This window comes from Perca flavescens, chromosome 14 (genome assembly GCF_004354835.1).
Source record: "Perca flavescens isolate YP-PL-M2 chromosome 14, PFLA_1.0, whole genome shotgun sequence".
In the NCBI taxonomy this organism is placed as follows: Eukaryota; Metazoa; Chordata; class Actinopteri; order Perciformes; family Percidae; genus Perca; species Perca flavescens.
In genome coordinates, this window is record NC_041344.1 from 10903231 (window position 1) to 10923273 (window position 20043).

Genomic DNA, 20043 nt, shown 5'->3' on the forward strand with positions numbered 1-20043 from the left:
AAAAGAAAAACTTAAATAATAAATGATTTGCATAATTTATTTGGAAATCTATATATTAATCTAAAAATGCACTTTATTTTATAAAACTTGCAGAACGCACGTGAAGGCCTTTTTTTTTTATCTAGGACGGCGAAGGCATGGGGATCATAGACATATGTCTATGATGGGGATGGCATGACACGCCCTCTGATTGGCTAGTACTCGATGCATGCTCTGGTTCAATTGGTTAGGTTTAGACAAGAGGAGTGGGATTGGTTAGGGTTTGAGTAAGAATGTCAGAGTAAGCCAATCAGACGCAGAGAAAAGGCATAGTAGGGCGGGACATGCTTCGCCATCCTGGGAAAAAAAAAAGAAATTGCGCACGTGAAGCTACGGCACGGTGAAACCATACTTTTGCGTCTACGTCGTTGGACATCCAATCACATTTCTCCATACACTTCTCTCAGCCAATCACAAGAGCCCGTTTACATGAGGCACAACATCGGGTTAGGTTGTAGCAGTTTAGTGTTGTCATTTTCAAACATGTCCATCACGTCCGAAGTAGATGAGTTTAATACGTTCTCCTGATTTTCGATTTCCGTCACAATGAGTAACTTTTCTAGAGAAGTCATCACTCTTCAGTTGGGACATTATTCCAACTTTGTTGGGACTCACTGGTGGAATTTACAGGTAAGCTAAGCTAACGTTAGCTTTGCATGTGTGGTCAAACTTTAGAGTCTCTGCTCCGAGCTGCAAACATAGCTCATGTCAGCAGCACCGAGAAGGTGAATGTTGTTGTGGTCATTTCAACACACCGAGGACATGCGATATGAAATCAGGCTGGCACATTAAGATAACGGTAACAACCATCTTTGTGGTGCTAAAGCTGCTAACTATCAAGTCTGAAGTCAGCAGTTTATTTGTGTTCAGATAATTATATTTTTTAGACGGAATTGTTCATGTAATCCAGTAGAAGATACAGAAGAATCACTTAACATGATGACTTAAAATAGGGTTATATACATCTATAAAGTAGCCTCTGTTTAAATGATGGAGATGTTGAGCTACATCCTAAGCCAACATCTGTGACCCTCATCCAGCTGCTGAAGTGCCCTGTAAAGGCAGTTATTGTTTATCAGTGGTGGAAGAATATCAACCTAAGTACGATTTTGAGATACTTGTACTTGATTTTCGTATTTACATTTTATGCAACTTTATATTTCACTACGCTTGTCAGTTTTTTTTCATACCCTTCCTGTCCAGTATAAAAAAAAACATGTATCTCCAGATGGGTTGATGATGTTGAAAGTTTGTGTTAAACTGTATTGAGGTAATTCTCCTACATCTTAAGTTAAATAAAGTCTTTAAAAAGCCTCTTGGATCAGCTGGAAAAAGCATCATTACAAAGCTGAACACAGGGCTGTTTTTCTGACCCCATGAAAAGTTTTAAAACTTTTTAGAGATACGTGGTTCTCTCAGGACAGCGACGCTACCAACATATGATGATCTTATAGAATATGATTAAACTACCCAACAGTATATGAAGGAGTTAAAATTAGCACAACCTTAAACATCTACAGCAGTAAAATGCAGACATTATTGCAGCACAGATATTAATAAAAACAGAAATTAGAAGTTGTACACAAGTAATGTCAATTTTTTTTTTACCATTGAGACTTCTTTCAGATTAGATGTTTGTTGTTTGGATGCTGATTCGATGAATACATTTAACCACCACCTCCCCTGATGGGAATATCTCACTCTCCGTTCTTCTAAGATGGATCTATTGTGGTATTTTGGATCATTTTAGCTTTATAGTCTGTGACAGATGATGATGATGATGATGATGATGATGATGATGGGCTTGTCTTTGTTTGCAGGATGCGTCTTTATCATATGATCCAGAGGCGCCACCGAGTGAGATCCAGAGCGATGTCGTGTTTCGCGAAGGAGAGACTCTGGGCGGACAAGTCACCCACACGCCCCGCCTCATCGCCATGGATCTCAAAGGTAACTTCTGCCTATCACGTGCTTACTTATTGCTGAAAACATCCTCTGTGCTGGAGCAGCTTTATTTTTCTCATCGTCGTTTTGATGTAAATGTTTCCTATGTTTGCGTACTAGTTTAATGACTTCATAAAAGGTTTTGTTTTTGTCATTTAAGGTTTCTTAAATGGATCCAGGTTCATACGATAACTTGAATGTGAATAAAGCTTGCTAAAGATGAATCACCTGCCTGTCACACACTCTGTCTATAACAGGAAGTCTTTGCACTCTACGGCAGGAGGGAAGTCTGTATGACGCAGGCAAAGACATCTCTGCTGCCACATGGTAAATAAGAAAGTCTCTGTCTATCTGCAGTATTGCCTGTGTGTTCAGCTATAAATAGGACATCATCTGCATAGTGTATCACTGGGGGATTATTGCACCTTTTTAAACATTTTTGTGATTTTCTGTAATACCTTTAACAGCAATCCTTACAGTGTTCACTTAGACTACGGTTGGAGGGAGATTTTTTGCATACTGAATGAAACCTACATTGATTGGTTTATGAGATCCAACAAAGTTTCCTTTCTTATTAAAGGTTGAATTACCGTTATTTAAGACAAGTCTTGTTTCGACAATTCTGGTCTTTATGATGTAAACATGTGCTCCATCTGACAGGGAGGGAAGCCTCATGATGCACAAAGAAAGTCCAGCTGAGAAGAACCTCTTTCTTGAAGATCTGGACAAGCTGGATGTGAGTATTTATGGTGGAAATGAAACTGACAAGCCGCAATAATAATAATAATAATAATAATAATAATAATAATAATAATAATAATAATAATAATAGTACATTTTCCATGTCTTGAGATAGTGATGTCAAGCCATTCAAAATAATGTTCTATATATTTAGCAAGTATCTTGATCTAGTATGAATCGCTTTTAGGTCACTGAAAGTTTGATGGTAGTATATTTGCGTAACAATCAAAAGAAAACAAAAGATCACAACTACCACAACCTTTAGTATAATTGGTTTCCAAACAGGCAACACTCTTTTTCATCATTATAAGCATTTCTTGAATACAAAGGTCTCCTGCTACATTTTATTTTTTTTTTTTTTTACCAACCAAGTAGATATTCCGAAGAGGATAGGACCAAATCATGGCCGGTTACTGGCAGAACGAGAAAACGTATCCACCACAGCCAGAATGTACAAGCTTGATGACGTCTATACTGCTTTATAAGAATGCAGAACGTGTTAGCTCTGTTAGTTCTGTCTCTGCAATTTATATCGTCATTTTAATTTGTATTGGTCAGGACACGGCTAGGAAACAAGGCTGCTTTTCCACTATGTGTAATTCTATAATAGAGGCATTGTATTGCACCTTGATTCAAACATTCTCAAGCCTTTTAGTGACAGCTTTTCTTGTCTCCAGAAAGGGGAGATCCTTGCTGGATCTGATATTTACTCCAATTTCCAGCCTCAGCGCTCAGGTAATAAAAACCTTAAGAAACCTTCTTTTAAACTCTGCATGACATACAAGATTCTGTGTCAGACGCAGCAGCGACCACTCTGAAAACTCTCCCACCAGCAGGTGCGGTGAGCGTGGATACTGTCAACAGCCAGCTGGCTCGAGTCCAAAAGCGCTACAGGCTGGAGGGCAGCGTGAAGGTGTGGTCCGACTTCCTGAGGATCCACCTGCACCCTCGCACCATCTCGGTTATCCATCAGTACAACCATGACGGGTAAAGTGCAACGCCAGACTTCCTACACAGTGTTGAACAAAATGAGGAAACTGCTGCTGAACTGCATTGTCCTCCACGAGGTTAAAATCATCTGGTCCCAAAAACCAGCCTGTGCAGTATCTGCCTTCCTCCAGAAGATGTCAGGCTTTACACAGGCTGCTCTCTGTGGGCTGAATCTTTATGTTAAAGTGCTCATATTATGCTTTTTGGCTTTTTCCCTTTCCTTTATTGTGTTATATATCTTTTTTATGCACGTTATAGGTTTACGAAGTGACAAAGTTCACCCCAAAGGGACTTACCATCTCCAACAGAAAACACTGTTCACAAACTGCTCCAAACAGCTCTATTGTAGTCCAGCCTTTACTTAACGTGCGTCACTTTGTAACACACGTTATAATGCTAGCCTAGCTGCTAGCATGGCACACCCTCATACTCTGCTTCTGACTGGCTAGTAGTCCTTTAGTAGTAGTAGTACCTAGACCTAGGTACTGCGCATGTGCGACTCCCAACAAAGATGAACAGAAGTGAGATGCCTCACTCTGTAGCTTAAACAGAGAGCTCAACACACAGGGTGAAAAGAGGAGCTGCAGCAATGTGGAGTACAACAAAAAAATTGTGTTTTTTTTTTTTTTATTTAAAACATGTAAACCTATTCTGGTACAGGTTGTACATAAATACAATTATGAACCTGAAAATGAGCATAATATGAGCACTTTAAAGCTTGTTACACTCCCTACTGCACCCCCAAAACATGATGTCAAACCATTTTACAGCTGATAAAAAGGACATTACTGACTGGCTTGTGGCCGTGAGCGCAACATGTTTAAAGGATGGATTTGCTTGTGTTACGTTCAGTGGGTTAAGTCTCAGCACAGCTTAATATTTGTATTTGTGGGTGTCCAGGGAGACTTCCCGTCTGGAAGCTTTCGGCCAGGGAGAGACTCTCCTGCAGGGGTCGGTGCTCGAGCAGCTGGAGGACAAACTGCACTTCTTTGTAGAGGAGTGCGATTACCTTCAGGTAAGTCATTGTTTTTGTACTATACTGTATTACATTAAAAAGATGTAGGACATTTCAGAATTTTCAGCAAGTTGTTCAGTTTAAAACTTTAATTTTTAACTTTAATTGCTCATCTCTCTGCATCCTTTTTTCCTCTCAGGGTTTCCAGGTTTTATGTGACCTGGCTGATGGCTTCGCAGGCCTCGGGTCAAAGGTCACCGAGATGCTGCAGGACTCTTATGGTGGAAGAGGCATCCTAACCTGGGGGTTAGCACCTGTCAGTCACCCGAATTCAGTGAGTCACAAACTCAAGTCAACTCTGGCCGACTTATCCTTTCAGTGTTTTATGAGAGGCTGTGTAAAAGCAGATGTTTCCTAAATGGGCTTCTGTACTTCTTGTGTTCTTCCTGTTCAACCAGACTCCAATGAAGGACCTCTACCACATGTTGAACTGTGCGTTAGGGACAGTCCACATGGCCAGTCACAGCTCTTTCTTCTGCCCGTTGACCCTGCGTGGTGGACTAGGCAGACGGCCCTCCGCTCCCACAGAATTCCCCCTCCTAAATTATGACGTGAGCTTTAATTTCATTTTTTTTTTCATCTCTTATTATCTATAAACTATTAAAGAGATTCTTTAATGGTAATTTAACTGGGCCAAATTCAATATTTTCTCAATTCTCAAAAATTTTGTACCTTATTTTAACATTTGAATTGATTTTGTTTTGGTTAAATAAAAATTAAATAAAGTAAATTTAAAGAAACATTATGATGAGAAAAGGAAATAAAAAGAAGCGTCAAACTGCCCTAAAACTGTCGCTCTGAACTAGGACAACACTAAACCAGATGTTTAGACTTATAAAATGTGTATTAGAATTACATTTCTTTAAGATTTAGAGTTTAGATATAATTAAAGACATGTTATGACTTACAGACTCCCGTTTTACGGTATATATTTTGTCTGTCTCCTGTCTCAGCCGTCACTGTGGTACCACTCCAGCTCTGTGCTGGCGTTGGCCCTAGATGCCCTCACTTTGCCTTACCGGCTGAAGAACAACAGTGTCCCAATGTGGCAGGTGGCCGATGCTCTGGCTGTGTCTGGGAGGAAGGTGACTTACTGCTATTCGTTTTGGTACGTTCACGTCTCTGTAGAGACGGCTCTGAGCTCGTGATGACCATGGTCATTTAAATCCTAGGTGGTGGCTGCTTATGGGGCCATCCCCTTTCCCATGATGCATGGCAGCTCTCTCCCTGACGCCCTAAATGCCTGCACAGATGTGTTGCCCTGGAAACCTTTATCATCTTGCTCTGAACCCGGCGACGGGCGATGCTACAGCCAGTGGGTAACACTCAGAGGCTTCGAGGGCCAGAGACTAATCAGGTTGGTATTTTCTGAATGCATTTATTTTGTGCCACGCTTTCACATAGCTTTGAAAACGCCACATAACATATTAAATGAAGCTAACCGTTTTTAATTTGAGGTGTTTTATTCAATGTTATAGCATTTGGAAAAAAAGTAAATGGTTTCAAAACAGTATTCTGACTAAACTAGACAGTGTGATTCACTCACCATCCTCTGATCTTAACTATTCTAGGCAAAATAATTCATAACTTCTGCTTTTTTAACTCAAACATTAGGTATATCATATAAACTAGGTTTATTGACCATGAATAAAAAAAAAAGCGTTACAAAAAGTGACTTTCTTGACCAGGAAGGACAACTAGTTCATGGTCGACGGGAAGACCACACAAGGGTTAAAAGGTGCTAAACAAAGATAAATTGACATGCATAGAAAGTCGACCAAAATACACCTGTACTCCAGAGGGTTTAGCCAGAAATGTGGTTTTGATTTTAGCTTGACGGTTGTTCATTTCGGAGATGCTGTATCCAATCAAAGTAAATAAGGTTGCAAATTTAGGAAAATGGCTTGTGGAAACATGCGGGCATTTAACGCCTTCCCAATCTTCACATTGAAATTTCCTAGACTGTGTTGCTTTGATAATTTGTATTCCATCAGCTCTCTGGCTCCAGGGACTCAACCACCCACTCCCCTGCATAGCCTCCACAGTGGGGAAGACATCCTGACTTCCTACATCGGGTCGTTCTATCCTACAGCTCCTCTGTGAGTCCCCACACTGTCACATGCTGTGAACATAATCATTTTACTTGTTTATCTTAGGGGGAAAAAAAACACTATATTTAAACCCAACACTGCACTTCTGTCTATCTTCCCTCTCCCAGGGCTCTGCAGTTGGTGTCTACACCCAGTAAGCTGACAGCACCTTTCCCTCAGATATTCAGTCAGTCCCTCGGAGCTCAGGGCTTCCTGCAGAGCCAGCCTCCTCCACCTGGCTGTAAGCTTATCTCTATTTAACTGTTTACTCTTTTTGTAGCTTGAAAACAACATTCCTCCAACTTGGATTTGATGGCATTATAAGAGAATCCCTCCCTATGTCTGTAGCTCCGGCCCCTGTGGTCTCCTCTGCACCCGTCCTGACTTCCCTCCAGTCCGGGCCTGCAGTTGGCTCGTGGCTGTCTGAGCTGCATCGTGGTGCCAGGGCTTTAGACATCCGCCGCGTGGCCCCCAGCTTCCTCTCCCAGGGGCCCGAAATGGCAGAATACGAGGAGGCACTGGAGGAGCTGCGGCTACTGGCGCGGTGTTATCGTGACGACAGCGGCATGCACTCGTCCTCAGAAGAGGATGACGACTAGCACTCTGAGCTGGATAGACTGACGACTGCTAGCCTGTCTGCTTTGTTTACCAGCCTGCATGCACTCATACAGACAGAGCGATGAAGAGGAGCTGTGCCACTGGGTTGTGACTGAAGACTGAACTACATGGCAACAGAAAGAGGTGATAAGTTTCTCATGAGTTGAAAGACACAGATGAGGGAATACTTAGAAATTAGGCCTCTACCTGTGTAGTATTCAGTGAGGAGATGGACGTAGCATCACGTGACTGTAATGAACTGTTTATTTCCTCAAATGACTTAACTGTAATTGTGTTTTATACTAAGTATACACCATAAAATGAATGTATTTACAATGAGATGTAATTGTTACACTGGCTTTGGGCACAGGTTGCTCTGACCATTAATTCAGTTAAGTTAGTGTCTTATAGGAAACGGATTATTTTCTGTCATTGCCAGAGCCCAAAGGGACCAGCCACCAGATAAAGCAAATTGACATATTAAACCATTTAAAGCAAGCAAACAAATGCCTTGTATTTTTACTGATTAGCAAAATTGAAATAAACATTCAGATTTGTGTTAGTTTGAGACCTATATCTAGCTAAAGGATGAGGCCAAGTTCTTAAGACCAAAACAAACTCAAGTCTATTTTCTACATGTGGCATTCATCCCCAAACCCATTAGTTTCTACTGATTTTAGTAAATCTTTAAAACAGAATACACTTAGTGTATTTTCATTTTGTAAAAAGCTACATAATTTTCTAAAAGGAACTGGGCGCTGTAGTTTAGGGAACATTGCTAAACAGAAGGGATTAGTTAGTAACTCAAAGCTCTCAACTTCTGTGTAAATTAAACATTTGCTCTAACAAAGGTAATCGTATATCATGCCAAAATTGAAAGGATACCATACTGACCAATTTAAAAAAAATGAATCTAATGACAAATGTAGAACAGGCATTTTTAATCTGAAATAAAATGATACAAGGACTTCACAAAAGGTGAGACGTTACAACATATTCCCACCCAGCATTTTGACAACAGTATGCTTCTACATTTGATTAAAAAAAGGCTAAGACACATACCATACCATCATTTAAACTTATAAAACTGAGATTGCACCCTGTTATTTTACAAACACCCTCATACAAGACAGCTCTAATGAAAAAAGATGTAGAGTAAAAGTCAAATGAAATGGAGTAGCGTGTGCATAAAAGACATTGAGCACGAGTGCCTGGTATTCTACAGCTATTTATCAAAAAACAGGAGGCAGGGGTAGTGTTGTGGGGTTTTAGGGGAATGTAAATGGAGGGCAGAGGGAGACACAGGGATAAGGGCTCATGACAAACGGTCCAAAAATCTGAATTAAGAACGGGAACGGGAGCGAGAACGAGACTGGGAGCGGGATTTGGAGCGGGACTCTGAACGGGAGGCGGATCGGGAGTGGGAGCGGGCTTTGGCAGGTGAGGGGGAACGTGATTTGGACTTTGATTTAGACCTGGCTCTGGATTTGGATTCAGCAGGAGAGCGTGAACGGGAGCGAGAGCCCCTTTGAGGCTCGGCACCCTCGTCGTCGCTCTTGGGCTGCGCGCGGCCCTTTGAGCCAGATTTTCTAGAGCGATCCTTAATCCCTGATCTAGAGCGAGACCTGGAGCGAGAGCGAGATCTGGACCTGGAGTCGTCCTTCTTGTTCTTCTTCCCGTCTTTCTTGCCCTTTTTGCTCTTGGGGCTGCGACTCCTGCTACGGTCCTTGTTCTTCGGAGCGCCGTTGCTGCGCTCTTCCTCCTCCTTTTTGCTCTTGACCTTATTCTTCTTGCTACGAGATCGGCTGCGGGAGTTGGACGCCGCTCTGTAAACAAAGTCAGAAAGTAGAACTAAGTGTTTTTGATTCCATGCTGTGTCCAACTCTCACTTAAAGAAAGAAAGAAAAAAAAAAACCGTGCACACAGGATTTGGGGATTATTTCTACTGTCCCTCCTACCACAACCTGTCAGACTAAAAGCCCTCTTACATAAAGTGCATCACAAAAAGGCACAATTATTTGCTGGTGAAATTCATGTAATGTCATGTACAGTGGTGCTCAAAAGTTTATGAACCCATGCTAAAGTTGACTAAAGAGGAATAAAAAAAATCTTTTGGAAATTGAACTTAATGCCTTAATTAAAAATGAGGAAAAATACAACCTTTAAGGACACCAATTTTCTTTGAATGAATAATGTATCGTAAATGTTCTTCCTTAAAATTCAGGGGGCATAAGTAAGTACACCCCTATGTTAAATTCCCATAGAGGCAGGCAGATTTTTATTTAATGGATAAAGTTCCCTTGGCCTTTGGAATTAAAATAGCCCCACATCATCACATACCCTTCACCATACCTAGAGATTGGCATGGGGTACTTTCCATAAAATCATCTCTCAATGCAAATCAAGCCAGCTATTAGGCTAACTGAAATAAAAGGCATGGGTTCCTAAACTTATGAGCACCACTGTATTTGTGGCAAGTAGATGAACTATCAGTGGACAGAGACCAGGCGATGTAGCCTTGGCCTAAGATAAGATAAAAAACAGCTGTAGATATCAGGCTACTACTTTTCAGTTATGAACTACATGCACACCTACATGTTCCTGGAAAATCTATTTATAAAAATGTGCTCTCATCTTACAGCTAACTGGAGTGCCAATATCTTAATGTGGAATTTCTATGCAGCTGCTGAGAGGATTGAGTGGCTTGAGTTTAGATTTCTCACCTGGAGCGGGAGCGGCTGCGGCTGCTGCTCTCACTGCGGCTGCGGCTCTTGCGAGACCTGCGGCTCCTGGAGCGGGACCTGAGAAAGCAAAGCAACAATTAGCAGCATTCACATCGCCCGCTGGCCACATGCAGCGGGGATTGTTACGAAGCTTCATCTGTTGTAAAGCTAGCTCCTCTTTTATATCTAGCTGGATGCTCCTTCCATGCACTACATATGAAGCACGGCTAAAATCCCAGTGCAGTGTAAGGTACTATTGCTATATGTAGAAACATCAATATGCATCAGGAATCCATGTCTAACCTGGAATGGCTGCGACTGCGAGAATAAGAACGTTTGCGTCTGGCTCCAGGCCGGTCCTCAATGAGCCGGATCTTTCTACCGTTCACTTCTGTGCCATCGAGCTTCTCCAGGGCCCTCTTCATGTCAGAGTAGAGCCTGAACTCTATCACACCCTCATTTTTCCGGCCCTTGTGGGTGTCAGCGTAAGTCACCTCCCCTGCCTGCCTCATGTAGTCCTTTAAAGAAAAAAAGAGAAACAGTAATTAGAGGGAAAATACTGACTTAAGTGATATGCTCAGAAGAAACTTTTAAGGCGGGGGGCACTAGAGCACTGACGGTCGATGCTGCAACAATGTGCTGCAATTTGCATATTGGTCTTTTGACAGAGTACAGTAATCATCTATTTCAACATTTATGTAACTATTGTGGAAATCCATTTCCAAGTAAAATAACGTATTATATATATATTAACGTGTAATATAACGTATTGGCTTTAGACATTCGCTCCTTAAAATGAACAAGTTACGCAAGAAAAACAAGCTTCATACCTTCAAGTCCTGCCAGCTGCAGCGGCTGGAAAGATTCTCAACAATGAGCCGATAATCTGTCCGTATAGGTGGACCATATCTGTCTCTTCCCCACCGCCCATATCCACCTTTTAAAGGTAACAAGGAAAGGACAGAAAAAATAAGGACCAAAGAGAAACTGTGATGGTGCATTCATACTAAACTCCAAGCTAGACTCTACAAAATATCAATATTCACTTGGGAAAAGGAAACAAAGAGGGGGGAAAGCAAAGGTTTAAAAAAAAAAAAAAAAAATAAAAAACTTACAAAAGAAAAGAATCTGTATTATATCCTTAAGATTGTTCTGTCTAGAAATAATTAAAAACACTATTTAAAAGCCTAAACACATCTGTAGCTTATTAAATTTTGGTAATAATTTCAATGGGCCTATTCTCTAAATAGGAAAAAAAAATAAAAATCTCATTCAAAAACATAACTGATCAAGGAAGTACTTACGGTGAACTAAAGCAAGTTTCTAAGCTATCCTACATAACAAAAAAAAAAAAACATTTCACTGTTACAAAACATGTTCTTTTTTCAGGCACCTATAAGAGCTGAACCCACATCTGTTCCTAACCCCCATGGCATCCTCACCACCCGGCCTGGGCCTAATGGGAAAAGCGGTCTTCATTCACAATGGCTCCCTTTTTTGGTCTGCCCAGGGGCCCAGAATGGTCAAACCACACTCTTGGAAAGGGGGGACACCATGGCCAGCAATAGGGGCAGGCAGTCAGCAAAGGACTCTTTCAATTAAAACATTGAGGTTCTTTGTTAAATCTTTTACCTTTAAATTGACAATCATTTTAAATAAAAATAATAAACGGAATAAGACATCAATAGATCACAAGATATTTAACAATCAAATAGTTATTTTACAGTATTCAAATTAAGACATTTATATCCTTTCCATCAGTAAGCCATTTCCCCATCACATATTCACATGTAACTTTTCAATCCATCAAATGGTAACCCAAGATATTTTTTAAGTCATTGGTGGCTCTGGTGCACACAAATATAATTGTGACATGTACTGATATGAAATCTCCTATGCCTACTGTTCAGTTGGTGAACAATAACTGTTAAGTGCTGTGAGGAGTGGCGTACACTGTCTGCTAATCTATTTGCAAGATGATTAAAAACAGAAGCTGAAACGTTATGTTAATCAGACCAGAAAACCCAGAGGGGCTCACTGAGGTCAGAACAATAGTAAATACTGATGAAGTCAAGATGAATGGGTGCGGATGGGCGTGTACAACTCAAAGACAAAAGCTGAAACAAAAAGTTTAATTTAAAGATGTGCAAGTTAAGGAGGAGGATAGACTCCGTTCAGTGGTAAGGGATGGAGAAATGGTACAAGTAGAGCTGAGCGATACTGGCCAAAATTTTGTTTTACTTATTGGTTACTCCATGGCATCATTGTTTTTTCTCCGCGCCCCCCCCTCAGTTGCTGCCCACAGCCACTGTTTTCAGCAATTGATCCTATAATAATTTATCAATCAAAAAGCTAGGTCTCTATATCAGGTTATTGCATTTCTTTTTGGGACAGATTGTGTGACTGGAAAAAAAAAAAAAAAAAGACACTATCACAGTATAATAACAAACTCAATATTTTCCTATATCACATCACCCAGCTCAAGGTTCCACCTACAGCAACACATGTTTCAGCCACAGTCAACCAACATTTATCAGCGTCAAATCTACAATTTCTAATACAAACACTAGGGTGTAAATTGAATGCACATCAGCCACCAAGGACAAGCTTACAATTTTGCCGCCCCTTTGAAATTTAGATCAATGGTTCCCTGTAATGAATAAAACCCCTCATCAATGACATTATCCATGTGAAATAAACAATTCTCTGTTGAACACTTACTTCTTCCACTTCCACTCCCACTTCCTCCTCCTCCACCACCACCACCACCACCATAACCTCCATCACGACGGGGTCCCTTGGTGTGCTCCACAATGACCCTTTCCCCACACAACTCCTTGCCGTTCAAGTCATACACAGCATCATCTGCATCACGGGGGTCATCAAATTCAACAAACCCATACCTTTATAACAGAAGAGAACATGTTTTAACACTCATTTTGATTAGGTTTATACTCGAAAACACAGCGGAGGTCAGGTTTGCACACACTGGCCAAACCCACACAGTACAGTATGGAGTCCCGACATAGCACTGGCAACACAACAGCCAGGTTAAACAAAACGTTGGCCACGAATGGGTCAAATTTCCTAAAAATAAAAAAAAAATATTTTGAAGGTTTCAATGCCATAGAAAACGGATGTGCTGATCTCGTTCACAAATGACACTATTAGGAAGTGATAGCTCAAATGTCTTGTCAACATGTATAGGTGTGTGTGTAAGCTATTTAATATTGCTAACGTTAGTTTGAGAATGATGCTAGGGCGTGAAAAATAAGTTGTGTGCCTCATGGCACAGTGGTTTAACAGAGATTTTAACTTGATAGAGGCAGCGTGCGTGCACACACTATATATTTGTTATTGATTTTACGTTTGCATTTGTTTTGTTGGGCTAGCCAAGTAATGGAAGGTTATTGTCATTGGGTAACGTTAGCTATATAGCGGGCTACACGTTATTTTTCATGTGAAATAAGGCTATTTTAAATGTTTCATATACTATATTTGTATGTTTGAGATTGTAAGGGATGAGGAACTTTAACAGTTCAGCTATATTTTTTTTTAATAATTAAGATTTCTTCGTTGCCCTGTCACAAAAGGGAAAAAAAACAAAACACAAAACATCTGTTTCTGCACAGAATTTCACAATCGAGACGCAATCGGCAAGTCGATCTAGTTACACACGAGTGTGACTGAACCATAAAGGGCTGAACTTGCATTCACGGATTGCTTGCAATTCACACAGCCGCCATTGACATTGCCACGTCTAACCTTAGCTAGCTAAGTTAGTTAGCCGTGGTCGAGATAGCCATGCTAACGCTCACAAACGCCAACCTTTAGCATTGCACCGAGAAAACAAGAACTTTAACTAAACTAAAACTTTACTTTAGATCACATTAGTGACGGCTTTCATTGACATGTTAGACATACTAGCTAGCATTAGCAGGCCGCTGCAAACAACAAGGCCCAGTCTGCACGTTATCTTCACGGTGCGGACTATGCAGGCATTAGCTTCACAAAAAACGGACATCGACAAACGTTACCCATTTTTCAGATCGACTTCGAGTATCTTCCCGTAGCCTTTGAAGAACCTCTCCACGTCCTTTTCTCTGGCCCTGTAGCTCAATCGTCCGATGTACACCCTCGACATCTTGTTAGCTTGCGCTTGCTAACCTAGCCAAATGTGGGATCCGGATAAAACCGAACAAGCACAGACGGAAATGAGGCGCGACGCGAGGCTGGAAAAGATACATACACGCGGTCCTTTGATACAATAGGTCGCGGCTACAGGGGGCGTGTCTTCCGGTGTAGAGGGTTCAATGGCCTGGGTTTAGTCTCTCAGGTAGCACCATTATTCCCCCACAAATTATCTATTTATTTACCTATCAGTGCTGAGACGATCATTAGTTTAATTGATCAACAGAAAATTAATAGCGAACAATTCCCATAATCGATTAACAGGTTTAAAGGTCCCATATTGTAAAAGGCGAGATTTTCTTTATTTACTTTTTTTTTATATATATAAATATGGTGCTATATATAAATACTGTGCAAGTACCAATACGCTCAATTTACAAAGAAATGCACACAACACCAGTCATTCACGGTGCAGGGACTCCGAGAGCGTAGTAGCTACTTAAATCCACTACTTGAGTAAATGTAACGTTACTTAGTTACTTTACACACCACTACATCTGAGAGGCTGATCCTCTTTGTCTGTCCTCTTACAGTCTGGCTGGGACACACTTTGGCATTGAAAAATGCCTTAAACGATCAGTTGATATTGTTCGTGACATAATTTGTGATGGACTAGTTCAATCGACTAACCGTTTAAGTTTAATTGGTCCAAAGTGGCTTTTAAAAGTTAAAACCTTGGAATTTAGCGACCTGTCGCTACCGTGGTCGCTACACGTACACGTACGAGCGGCGGTGGGCGGGGCTAACAACTGTACACAGACAGGGATCGTTACGAACACACCAGCTGCTCTCCTATGCTTTTTTACACAATTTTCTTCCTAAAATCATGCCTGCAACGCTTTAATATACCCTCTCTGAGTGAGTTGAAACAGTTGCTCAAATATGCAAAGTGTTGGCAACTTTTTTCTTCAATGGGTTGAAGAATGTGAAGTCGCTTTGGGAGGGAAATAACGGTGCAGGACGTTAGCCGAATGTTAGCTAGCTAACCAGCAACAGGTCAGTTGGTTGGTCGGTCAACTAGCTAACTGACAAAACGGTTATGGAGCGCGCGACTTTTTCAAAATACTCCTGGATCGATTTTTTCTTCTCTGTGATCGGAGTGTGTACCTTCTTGGTGGACTGGGGCTCGGACGTGTGGGTGGCCACCGAGTTTTACTGCCGCGGGGACTTGTTCTGGTTCGCGGTGCTGGTCGGCCTCATGGTCCTGTCGTCTGTCGTCGTCCAGATGTTCAGCTGGTTCTGGTTCAAGTACGACCGGCAGCTGCTGGGCTTCAGCGCGCGGACCGGAGGAGGAACCGAGCTCTTCGGGGACCAAGTGAGGCTCTCCTGCGTGTTACATGTGCTGCAGCTGGGTTTCCTTTGCAGGTAGACAACAACAACACATGTGCAGTGCTGGAACTAAAGTACTCCTATCCTTAAAAGTAGAAATACTGCACTATATACTGTAGTAAATACACTACTAGTAAACTCCCTGAGATACAAAAATTAATGTACAAAAGTATCATCAGCACAATGTAAAACTACTCATTATGCAGCCTGGTCCATTTAAGAACAATATACAGCCTAGTATAACACTTAATAATAATTAGTGATGTATAATGTACACATCACAATGTTGCAGCTGGAAAAGTTGGGGCTCATTTTAATTACTTTATATTCCAGTGGGTATCTTAAGCTACGGTATTTATATCTTAATGCATTACTTGATTTATATTTTGTATTAATCTTAATCTTCAAAGTAACTAAAGCTGTCAAATAAATAGTAAAGTAAAAAGTACAATATTTGCCTCCAAACTGTAGCCGATATGTAACCTCAAAATTGTACAGTACTGCAATAAATGCAGTTATGTAAATGTTAGTAAACCCATTATATTGGTACAATAATGCTGAGCTAATGCAGCAAACCACTTGGTTGTTGGTTAAACCTCATATTCAAGTATATATATATATATATAGACACTTTAATCTTGACAAAACTAAAATAACACACCCTGAGCACAAACACCTTCACTGCAGGAGTATTTCTTTGTATCTGTTATTCAAAAACTGAATATTCTTACAGAGTATCAGACAAGCAAGTAGGTAATAGAATTTGACAGGTGCTGTGACCGAAATGAAAATGTCAGGTGTGGCCCACTAGTAAATCCAGTGTCTCAGAAAGAGAAATTAATGCTTAAAATGCACAACTAATGAGGTATGACAAGCTCAAAATATGAGCCAATGCTTTTCAAGATACTGCATCATGCTACATTGCTTCTATTCACCCTTCAAAAAAGAATGTTTAGCTGCATGGGTTTGGTATGTGCTGCCATTTTCTCACAGTCTATATGTCATGTATACTGTAACAGCCCTTCTCTGACAAATTGATCCACGTAGACACATCTCCGCCATACGCCAAGGCTTCAGGGTTTGGTGGCGGAAAGAGGAAGGGTCAGAGTACGCTGTTTACCTGACACATGACCTCAGCATGCTCCGGCTAATCGAGACGTTCTGTGAGAGTGCTCCTCAGCTCACTCTGATGATCTACGTCATGCTGCACACAAACAAGGCCAGGACTGTTCAGTGTGAGTTACTTCCACCTCTACAACAAAAGCAAACCTCTCCAATTGAGAGAAGTATTTTTTTTGTGTGGGAATCAAAAGATATCTACCCAGTTTAGCTTGTAAAAACACTCTGATTCTGAGTGGTGGTACGTCAAGAAACAACCACAAATGTGTGTTCACTTCCTCTTGGTTGCTACACTGATGGTTTAACTTCTGTTTTTGCAGTTGTGAGCATTGCTGCATCAACCACTTCCATAGCCTGGATGGTGGTGGATTACCACCGCTCTCTGCGCTCCTTCCTCCCCGACAAGGCCAAGCAGGGCTGGTGTTCCGCTTTGATCTACTTCCTGTGGAACCTGCTGCTAATCGCCCCACGCGTGACGGCCCTTGCCCTCTTCGCCTCAGTCCTGTCAGGGTACATCGCTGCCCACTTCTTGATGCTGTGGCTCGTCTTTGTGCTGTGGGCCTGGCGACAGGGGACAGACTTCATGGACAGCGTCGGTGGGGAGTGGCTCTACCGGGCCACCGTAGGGCTTATTTGGTACTTCAGCTGGTTTAATGTAGCAGAGGGTCAGACCCGAGGCAGGAGCATCATCTATCATTCTTTCATCACCACTGATGGAGGAATCCTGCTGGTGACATGGTGGTGTTACAGGGACCCTGTCCAGACGGAGTCATACGCCCTCACTCTGCTCATCGCTCTACTTTTCATCTACCTCTTGGGACTGCTCTTTAAAACCCTCTACTACTGCTGTTTCCACCCCAAGCTGTGGAGGCCCCCGGTGAGGGAGCCAGGACTGCCCGATGATCGGCCCGATGCAGAAGTGTCCTTTAGAGACGTTTCCATCCAGGACGGCACCCTGTCCTCCCAGCTCCTCAACAAACGCATGGCCTGCCATGCTGCTCATTTTTACTCTGAGCAAGGAGTCAATAGAAACCCTGATAGCACAAACAGAGCGGAGCCATCACATCTGTGATGTCTGACTTTTTGTGTGCCAAAGTCAACAGTGTCCTACTGATAAATGTTACCTTCTTTGGTAGTGATAGTATGCAACAATCTCTCTCAAGACTCCGGTGTCCTATCTGTGCTGCAATTTCCCCGGGTGCTCAGTATATGAACCATATGAACCATATCAAGATGAACCAAAATACAGGCTCAAAAACGGTACCTGAAACTAAGAGTGGGCAATATGGATACAATCCTTTTCATATCACTACATACATCAGTACCTACAGTATATTGGGATATAGTAAATTCCTGGAAGAAGTGTTAAAATAACTGATATTTGTTTTATACCTATCCTGTAGGGGTGCACAATTCAGAAAATGTCACGATTCGATATTGATTTTTAGGCTCAAGATTCTCGATTCTCGATTAAAGAAAACAATTCACAGTATGTAAATGTAGTAACTTTTCCCATGCGATTGCAGTAGACATACACTTAAAAAAAAATTATAATTTTTTTTTAATTAAAAAACAAATATATGAATCGATTTTTGGAATTCTATGAATCGATTTTGAATCGTTAGAGCTTGAATCCCGATACGAATGTGAATCGATTTTTTTGCACAACCCTACTATCCAGATACTTCATCACATTGATGCAAATACCATATAAAATCCAGTCCTGCTAGTTGATTTGCAGTCTTGTCACAATGTTCTAATAGCACCATAGATATTGCCACACTATAAACTGTATGGGTTATAAGCTCACTGTATATATTCCCATATTTTCTCTACTTTACTTGAAACTGGGGGTATTTGATAAGCTCATTGCTAAACCAACAAAGTCAGGTGTTAGTTTTATTTGATACATTTTCTACAAAGCAACTTGAATGTTGTTATCTTTACACAAAAGTAAGTAGATTTGTACATGTTATTGGGACAACCTTTTTCATACATACCATATGATCATATGGGGTTGTTGTTGTTGCTGTTGTGTGAAGACCTTGTATCTCCAAAAAAAAAAAAAAAAAAAAACTTGCAGGAAAAACAAAACCTTGTTTTTTGACATGTTAAATACAAATATACTTTATTTGTAATGAAATATTGTATATTAATAACGACAATCATAATATTTTGGACATTGTAAGGTTATACGTTTTTTCCATGACAACAAGGGTCACCTAAATGTGTGTTTTGTTGTTACAGCTGCTACTGCTGGAACCTGTTTAAATGACTTTGAATGTAGATTTTGACCATTCGCTCTCCTTTTTATAATTTCTGTGTTCAGTTACTGTGCTGTTTTTAGACCACTTGTCTGGGCACTCTTTTGGGATTTTTATCAAGATGATATTGATGGTGTAAAAGTCAGGTGTTATTTCTTCAAATAAGAATTGTTAGTACATATTTAACAACAGATGACATCACTAGCTTTAGGTACAAAACCAGTAGTGTTTGCTTATCTTGTTTAAATGTCACATGTGCTAAATGTCTCCGTTTACTTATCAGTGCAAAACGCAGTGCTACACATAGACAATACTCGTTATTTTAGACAGAGCATGTTTCATCGCCATCTTTTTGGTGCTCTTAAAGTTAATTCTGTTTGTCGCGTTGTTTTATGTTACGTTCTGTGAATGTTCATACAAAGTTTTGTAGATCCACTTATTTGCCAACAAACTACGCTGAAAACTAAAAGTCAAGGCTGGTTGTTAATATTTTACCTCATTTGCCATGTGCAATTATTAAAGTGGTGACAATGTTGTATTATCTGTTTTTACTTTGTGCTTTGTTTACATTTGATGATGATAATAATAATAATAATGTATACTTTATTAGTCCCGCAAGGGGAAATTACAATGTTTTTTTCACTCCTATACATTTTTCGTACATATACATGCACTAATGGAGAGATGTCAGAGTGAGGGAGCTGCCTATGGAAATGCGGCCCGAGCAGTTGGGGGTTCAGTGCCTTGCTCAAGAGCACCTTGGCAGTGCCCAGGAGGGCTACAGAGATACAGACTGCAAACCGTATCTGATTTGCATGGTGATTTACCGCTCATTTTCTTTCTTCTTTTCAGTGAAGTCACTTTATTTAAATATAGGAATGTTATAACTCTTAAAGGTTTAAGTGACAGCTTTCAATATAAGTTGTATGTATGTAAACTGGTAGTCTTGCGTTGCCAGACTTATCACCACAGCGCTGTGGAGTAAAGAAAGTGGTAATGAT

General features: G+C 40.9%; 3 protein-coding genes across 5 annotated transcripts; 2 read left to right on the top strand and 1 right to left on the bottom strand.

Annotated features, from left to right (window-relative positions):
- The first annotated feature begins 420 nt into the window (after positions 1 to 420).
- On the top strand, positions 421 to 7914 carry msto1 (misato mitochondrial distribution and morphology regulator 1). 2 transcript variants are annotated; one of them, XM_028596621.1, is made up of 14 exons: positions 421 to 669; positions 1860 to 1989; positions 2241 to 2310; positions 2644 to 2719; positions 3402 to 3459; positions 3558 to 3711; positions 4615 to 4729; positions 4869 to 5003; positions 5128 to 5280; positions 5683 to 5814; positions 5902 to 6086; positions 6724 to 6828; positions 6948 to 7060; positions 7168 to 7914. In XM_028596621.1, the coding sequence occupies exons 1-14, from the start codon at positions 586 to 588 to the stop codon at positions 7416 to 7418; spliced, it is 1761 nt and encodes a 586-aa protein (XP_028452422.1). In that variant the 5' UTR covers positions 421 to 585; the 3' UTR covers positions 7419 to 7914. The 2 variants fall into 2 exon arrangements, with proteins under 2 accessions (XP_028452422.1, XP_028452423.1); XM_028596622.1 differs by having other exon boundaries at positions 3561 to 3711.
- Positions 7915 to 8340: 426 nt separating this feature from the next.
- Positions 8341 to 14402, bottom strand: srsf4 (serine and arginine rich splicing factor 4). Of its 2 annotated transcripts, XM_028596632.1 has the most exons (6): positions 14177 to 14402; positions 12861 to 13042; positions 10970 to 11076; positions 10443 to 10657; positions 10140 to 10217; positions 8341 to 9242 (listed from the first exon to the last, which is right to left on the bottom strand). In XM_028596632.1, exons 1-6 carry the CDS (start codon positions 14281 to 14283, stop codon positions 8759 to 8761), a joined length of 1173 nt encoding a protein of 390 aa, XP_028452433.1. In that variant the 5' UTR covers positions 14284 to 14402; the 3' UTR covers positions 8341 to 8758. The 2 variants fall into 2 exon arrangements, with proteins under 2 accessions (XP_028452433.1, XP_028452434.1); XM_028596633.1 differs by lacking the exons at positions 12861 to 13042; positions 14177 to 14402 and adding an exon at positions 11552 to 12746.
- A 684-nt stretch (positions 14403 to 15086) lies between these two features.
- On the top strand, positions 15087 to 18332 carry xkr8.3 (XK related 8, tandem duplicate 3). The gene is made up of 3 exons (XM_028596630.1): positions 15087 to 15695; positions 16707 to 16894; positions 17099 to 18332. The coding sequence occupies exons 1-3, from the start codon at positions 15370 to 15372 to the stop codon at positions 17848 to 17850; spliced, it is 1266 nt and encodes a 421-aa protein (XP_028452431.1). The 5' UTR covers positions 15087 to 15369; the 3' UTR covers positions 17851 to 18332.
- Positions 18333 to 20043: the final 1711 nt, after the last annotated feature.

What these genes read in the sequence shown, in the direction of transcription:
- msto1 (XM_028596621.1), top strand. Translation starts at nt 586, where the DNA reads ATGAGTAACTTTTCTAGAGAAGTCATCACTCTTCAGTTGGGACATTAT. An exon ending in TGGCTGTGTCTGGGAGGAAG is followed by an intron (nt 5,815 to 5,901) that starts GTGACTTACTGC and finishes TTTAAATCCTAG; the next exon opens with GTGGTGGCTGCTTATGGGGC. An exon ending in GAGGGCCAGAGACTAATCAG is followed by an intron (nt 6,087 to 6,723) that starts GTTGGTATTTTC and finishes GTATTCCATCAG; the next exon opens with CTCTCTGGCTCCAGGGACTC.
- srsf4 (XM_028596632.1), bottom strand. Translation starts at nt 14,283, where the DNA reads ATGTCGAGGGTGTACATCGGACGATTGAGCTACAGGGCCAGAGAAAAG. An exon ending in GCAGCTGGCAGGACTTGAAG is followed by an intron (nt 10,658 to 10,969) that starts GTATGAAGCTTG and finishes TTTTCTTTAAAG; the next exon opens with GACTACATGAGGCAGGCAGG. An exon ending in CGCAGCCGCTCCCGCTCCAG is followed by an intron (nt 9,243 to 10,139) that starts GTGAGAAATCTA and finishes CTTTGTTTACAG; the next exon opens with AGCGGCGTCCAACTCCCGCA.
- xkr8.3 (XM_028596630.1), top strand. Translation starts at nt 15,370, where the DNA reads ATGGAGCGCGCGACTTTTTCAAAATACTCCTGGATCGATTTTTTCTTC. An exon ending in CAGCTGGGTTTCCTTTGCAG is followed by an intron (nt 15,696 to 16,706) that starts GTAGACAACAAC and finishes TGATCCACGTAG; the next exon opens with ACACATCTCCGCCATACGCC. An exon ending in CAAGGCCAGGACTGTTCAGT is followed by an intron (nt 16,895 to 17,098) that starts GTGAGTTACTTC and finishes CTGTTTTTGCAG; the next exon opens with TTGTGAGCATTGCTGCATCA.